This window comes from Cervus canadensis, chromosome X, assembly GCF_019320065.1.
Source record: "Cervus canadensis isolate Bull #8, Minnesota chromosome X, ASM1932006v1, whole genome shotgun sequence".
In the NCBI taxonomy this organism is placed as follows: Eukaryota; Metazoa; Chordata; class Mammalia; order Artiodactyla; family Cervidae; genus Cervus; species Cervus canadensis.
The window spans coordinates 65,963,455-65,970,129 of record NC_057419.1 but is presented as its reverse complement, the minus strand read 5'-3'; the positions used below and the strand labels follow the sequence as shown (position 1 = coordinate 65,970,129).

General features: G+C 42.1%; 1 protein-coding gene across 1 annotated transcript; it reads left to right on the top strand.

Annotated features, from left to right (window-relative positions):
- Positions 1–219: 219 nt before the first annotated feature.
- On the top strand, positions 220–1,319 carry LOC122435917 (phospholipase A and acyltransferase 5-like). Its single transcript, XM_043460025.1, is given in 1 exon segment — positions 220–1,319. A coding segment is annotated over 1 exon segment (921 nt). The 3' UTR covers positions 1,141–1,319.
- Positions 1,320–6,675: the final 5,356 nt, after the last annotated feature.

Below are 6,675 nucleotides of genomic sequence, written 5' to 3'. Positions count from 1 at the left end.
AATTTAGTTTACTCCAATTGTTTTGGTTTGGGCCCATGATGGGTTTTGGGGTTTTGTCTTTAGTATACACTCTTAAAAGTGGCATTTCTGGCCCGCGTGCCGGCTCCGCGCCCGTCTGCCCTCCCTGCGCGCCGCCGACCGGGCCCGCGCCGTCTGGGAGCTAGCCCGGCGCGTCGTCCCCTGCGAGGCCCGGGGACCGGCGGGGCGGCAGCAAACCGGATGGGCCTGAGCCCCGCCGCCCGGGGCGAGGGCGGGCGCCGCCTCCCTAGGTCCTTACGCTCCCGCGTCAGGCCCGCCTTGGGAACCGCGAGTACTGGGCCGAATGGCACCTAGCCCGCTCCTGGACTTCCAGCCGGGCCCCGGTCAGGCCGCCGCGGGCGTGGGGCTTCTCCCCACCGAGCCGCCACGCCCGGGCCTGGAGCCTTCCGGGGTCGTTCTCCAGGTCCCAGCAGGCCCTCGGACCTCCAGAAAGAAGAATCTGTGGGATCTCAGGCGTTGGACCAGCTTTTGCCCAAGCAGCCACAGCAGGACACGATAGAACAGGGCAGAAGCAGTGTCCAGCAGGGGGAGAAGCCCGTAGTCAGCCTGGAGTCCACACCCAACCAGAAGAGAACAGAGCGGAATTCAACCCCGAAGCCTGGGACTGCGGGCAGGTTAACGAAGCAAGCAGCGGAGGATAAACCAAAACCCAGACCCGGAGACCTGATTGAGATTTTTCGGATTGGCTATGAGCACTGGGCCATCTATGTGGAAGATGATTGTGTGGTTCACCTGGCTCCCCCAAGTGAGGAGTTTGAGGCTGGCAGCATCACTTCTGTCTTCAGCAACCGGGCGGTGGTGAAATACAGCCGTCTGGAGGACGTGCTGCACGGCTGCTCCTGGAAGGTCAACAACAAGCTGGATGGGACGTACCTGCCCCTGCCTGTGGACAAGATCATCCAGCGGACAAAAAAGATGGTCAACAGGATCGTGCAGTACAGCCTGATCGAGGGCAACTGCGAGCACTTTGTCAACGACCTGCGATACGGCGTGCCCAGGAGCCAGCAGGTGGAGCACGTGCTGATGCAGGGAGCCAAGGCGGCAGGGGCGGTGCTGTCAGCCGTGGTGGACAGCATAAGACCCAAATCAGTGACAGCCTGAAGGTGCTGAAAACCCCAGGCAGAAGAAGAGCGGCTGAGCTGGCAAAGAGAACCCAGGCCTCCTTCCCTCCCCTGCCTTCCTCTCTCCATGGCCCCTTGTAAGAAAATTGTGAGCTTCTGGAAGAATCTAGAATGTACCCAATTGCCCCTCCAGAAATACATCCAATGTATGTGCTCATAGGCCCCTGGACGCTCAGGGTGGGAAGAACCTAATATTTGTTATACATCTATTAGGCACCAGGCACTGTGCTAGGCATTTCATATACTTCATCTTAACTTTTTTTTTTTTTTTGGTAGGAAAAGGGCCTAATTACTTCTTAGGCTGAACCTAGTCTGTGATGCTTTTTAACATCCTGGAAGATCTGCTGAATGTTCCCAGGAGCAAAGAACTCTTTCCAGAAGTTCTCTTTACTGCCCTTTTCAGACCCCCCTAGTGTGGTTCAGGGGAGGAAGCCTTTAAGGAAACCTGTAACTCTCTGCTCAGGGCCAACTGTGCCTTCATCCAGAAGCAGGTTTCCCAAGAAATATTTTCTTTTAAAAATTATACATCAGCTTTATTCTTTATTGTCTAAAAAAAAAAAAAGTGGCATTTCTGTATCAAATATATGGACATTTTAAATTGCAGTAGATGATTCTAACCCCCACTGAAAATGATAGGCAAATTCACACACTCTCAAAAAGTATATGAGAATGTGTGTTTTCCCACAGCTTTGCCAATTCTAGATGATGGCATTCTTTTTCATTTTTGTCAATGTAATGGAAGATAAAAAACAGTATGTCACTGATGTCTTAATGTGAAGTACCCCAATTCATTGGGTAATTGAACCTAATTTCATATCACTGTACAATGCTATTTGGCATTTCTCCAAATCACTTGTTCATATCATTTTCCTATCTGTGTTTTGGATTGTTCAAGCATTTTTTTTTTCTTGACAAGCAGGCTTTATTTAAAACTGTCAACTAAATTTTTCTTCTAGTCGATATTTATATTTTAATTTCTATTTATAGAATTGTAGGGCATCAGAAATTCTTTTAAAACTTTAATAACAACAATAAAGTAAATATTCTTATACAAAAATATCAATGAGTCTAATGGAAACTAAAATAAATAATAACCAAAATACTTTTCTTTTTATCAAAGTTTGAAATGCATCCCCTAATCGAGTGGTTATAGCAGTACAGGGTCCAAAAATGCAACAAAGAAGTGATGTTAGGTATTTCAAATACAGGGAACTTTAATACATGAAGTTGTTTATAAACATGTTGACTTGTGTTTAAATTTTCATTCGATGGTGGAAAAGGTAGAAAATAATCAATACGAGGCCCCTCCCCTTGACTCCTCCTGATATTGTTTTATCAGGCACATTTCACACGACTAGTGTGAATACCAGAAATACCATTCAGTGAATTACTTATCTTTGGTTCCCTCTCAATCCTCCTTTTGTACTCTCCACCCCCCTTACAGTTTCAAAAAAATTTTCTTTCCCTCAAACAAAAGGTCTCTAGCAGTTTCTTTCTGCCTTGAAGGCTTCCAGTCACAGAAGGAACCAGTCAAAAACCCATTTGTTTTGTGAAGCTGTTGGTAAGATAATGAGTCAGCTCTTTCCAACATAGTAATCATTTAAAGAACCACAGTAAAAAGAAATTACTTAAATTCCCAAGTTAATTTCTCATAGAGGAAGGAGAGAAACTCAGTGCTTGGGGTGGGACAAGGGCAGACAACAAGTAAATATATTTGTGAGAGTAATGCTTCAAATCATTCCATGCACAGGTGTCATTTACCTCTCTCACAAATACATAAAAGTTAGGAAATTGACCCACAAATTAAACCCCTTTCTTTTTCCCTTGCAAATTGTAACACTTAAAGGAAAGCAAGATGTCTAGAGATATGAGAAATAATGGGTTTTCAAAAGATGGTAGAATAATTTCAGCAGAAGAAAGCCATATATTTTATGTGCATTTTATGTTAAACATGGGAATTAAACTTTGAAGCCAGTCTTGGATTCAATTATCAGCCCTTTGTGCCACTTCAAAAAAAGAATTCATACAGTTTTAAGTCACAGTCTCCACACCAATCAAATGTGAAGACAAGCACCAAAATCTGTCTCCAACTGTAACTTCCTGTGGTCTGTGATCCTGGCTTTTTTGGTCCCTAAGTAGTACAGCCACTCTACTCAGAACCACACATTACTTCTCCCACTGCTTTAGAGGAATTCAAGAGCCTATCAGCTTTATGAAAAAATGCTCTGATCAATAAGTCTAGACCTTTGGAGTGCAACAATTCACCTGGTGATCTTACAAAAAGACAAAGGCTTGGACCCCTCTCTTCAGTATTCTGACACAGTAAATTTCAGTGTGGTCCCCAACACCTGCAGTTTTAATAAGCTAACAGTTGATACTGACACCTATGGAAATTTCAGAACCACTAGTTTAGGTCTTGGCGTTTATATGTAATTTCTGAGCTACACATCGGTCTAATTTCCACTTCAAGGGGTTAGACAGACTTAAGTGATTTTTCCCTCTGTAATTTTGCTCCCACATATTCTCCCTCTCACAGGAGAAATCTGTTTGTTAGGTAAACTTTGCACTCCTGGCAAATTATTCTTTTCAAAAGGATAGACCTTTTGCAAATTGTGAGCTGCTCTGGATATAATTTTGTGGTTTTTAAAACTCAGGGTGTGAAGTACACTTTGCAAATGTCTCTGTGAAAGGTTGCTTCAAAAGTGGAGAAGTGCTGTGTGGGAGGCTCTGAGCGCAATGAGCACAGAAGGGGAGCTGTCCACAGTATGCATTATGCCAGAATAATGACAATGATTAGCATTTATATCATGGCCTTTAAAACATTGGAATTTCAGATCTACCACACTTCTTTGATAAAATGTAAGATGCATTTTTGATGCTAATATTGAACACATTCCTGCTTCTATATCTCTCATTTTCCCTCCATTAACAAAGAAAGAAGTATCTGTCCTCCTGAATAAACTTAAGAAACTCATCTCTGAATCCAAACCTGAATCTGAGGACCTTGTTCCACTCTATCATCCCAGGTATTCTAGAACCCCCTTTATTATCATTTCTCTCTATGTGCAGATAGGTACTCATCTTCTCATCCTTCAGAAGAAAAAAATGTGAAAGTCTAACCTGTGTCTGATACTTCCTCTAATGCTTCCCTACTCATTCCTTTTGTGGCAAAACATTTCAGAAAAAACTCCACGAATTCTTTCATCACTCATCTCCTCCATAAGAGGTTTCTTACTTATGTTTTTTAATCATTATACAAAATGTTCTCTCTCACTCTTGCTCTGTGTCCCTCTCTCCCTACCTCTCCTGTGTAATTCTGGTTCTCAATTGATCATTTTGGCAGCTATAGACGAGAAGACTGAACCCAAAGGTGCGTTCCCCCTGAAAACTGGCCTTTGACAATGTAATGGAATCCCACCAGAAAACTCAGCAAAAATTCAGTCTTTCCATTTTCAGCTGTGAAATGGAATACAATTTTCAGTGCAATACTTACATGAAAGAAAATATAGTCCAGAAAGAATATGTCTTTCACATGTTAGAGTCTACAGAAACGATTGCCTACAGAATAGGAATTTTGCAGCTTGAATTATCAATCATGTTGCTTTCTACTTTCCTCTCATGCTGTGCTACACATACCTCATCCTCACCAATCCTCTTTTATTTCTATTAACTTCTCTTCTATAGTTTTCCTCCATTCTGACAGGATTTTGTTATCTCCGAGCTCCCAGTTTTTGGCTCATTCTCCTAACTTCTCTTCTCAACTCTCTCCTCTGGTGTAACACTTCCATGGTTGAGTCTACCAGTAATGATATCCCTGTTTAAAAGTTTTACTACATTAAAGGCTTGCATAGTACACCTCAAAGTGCCTCCACTTAGCACAATTCAGCCATCTGGGTGAAGAACAAGGGCAATTAGAGTTCTCATTCATCTTCCTTCAAACCTACCTTTTGCATCATGGTTATATCATGCCATTAGATGCAATTTTCTGGCATTTTATAATGATAAAGCTTGTGTTTTTTAAAAGTCATTAAAAAGCATAAGTAACAGTATTCCAAAAACTTTAATATTGTTCTATAAAGTGTTTCTTTACCTTATAAAGAAAGTGTTTAACAGTAGGAATTTAAGAATCAGAATTAAATAACTTTGGATGGGTTGACATTCCAGCTCCACCAATTATTAGGTCTGTGCTTTAATTTCCTCATCTGTAAATGGAGAATACTAAAACATACCTCACATGATTATGGTAAAGACCCATTAAAAATATTTAGAAAGCACTGAGTAGTGTTTACAAAGTTAGAGGACAAAGTAGCTCTAGTGAAGCATCAAAATCAGTTAAAGAAATCATTTCACTGCCTAGGGGCAAGTGACTCTGCCACCTAAACCCATAAATCACTTATCATTACTAGGATATGGCTGAAGACTGATCCATTTAACAGGGGTGAAACAAGGGAAATCAGAGGAAAGGAAAGATGGTAAATTTAATCTTTGCCATCTGTTCAAATTGTACTATAGTGTAGTGAATTATTATAACAGAAGTCATATTTTTTTTCTCGCTTCTTTGTGGCCTTAGCAAATGTAGTTTAATATTGTTTGAGATTTAGACTAGGTTCCAAGTTATGAATGGTGGAAAAAATATACTGTTATAGCTTGGTTCCACTGTATTCTCAAGATGATAACTGGAATATTGACTTCCTTTTGGTCTGACTCACTGAATTTTACACACGTGGAATTTTTAAAAATAATCTATCAATGGGCGTGTGTGAGCGGTAAGTTGCTTCACTTGTGTCTGACTCTTTTTGACACTATGGATTGTAGCCCATCAGGCTCCTCTGTCCGCGGGATTCTCCAGGCAAGAACACTGGAGTGGGTTGCCATTCCCTTCTCCAGGAGATTGTCCCGACCCAGGGATCAAACCCAGGTCTCCTGCATTGCAGATGGATTCTTCATCATCTGAGCCACCAGGGAAGTCCCATATGATCTATGGGATGCCACCAAAAGAAATAACTTGCAAATTATTTGAGTTTCAGAAGAAGAGAGGGAGAAAGAGAGAGAAAGTTTATTTAAAGAAATAATGGCTGATAGAGTAATCATGATGGCAGAGCAGGAGGGTGTTGCACTCACTCTCAAACACATCAAAGCTACAAATATGTATATATAGAATAACTCTTGCTGAAATAGACCTGGGAACTCACAGGATGGCTCTCCTGCAATGAATCCTGTAAAGAAAGATCCCCACAGACACTCAGAAAGGAGGAGAAGCAATCAGGTTGGGACCCACACTACTAGTCAAGACACAGAAGAGAAGGGAGATACCACAGGCTTGAGGATCCTCCTTGCGGGGAGGGACTTAGACCACATACTAGGCACCCCAGCCCTGGGATCTGACACCAGGAATACAAGACTCCCTGAGCTGTTTTGATAACTAGCAGGGCTTACTAGAGGGCTGTGAGAAACTGAGACTGCACTCTTTTTTTTTTTTCCATTTATTTTTATTAGTTGGAGGCTAATTACTTTA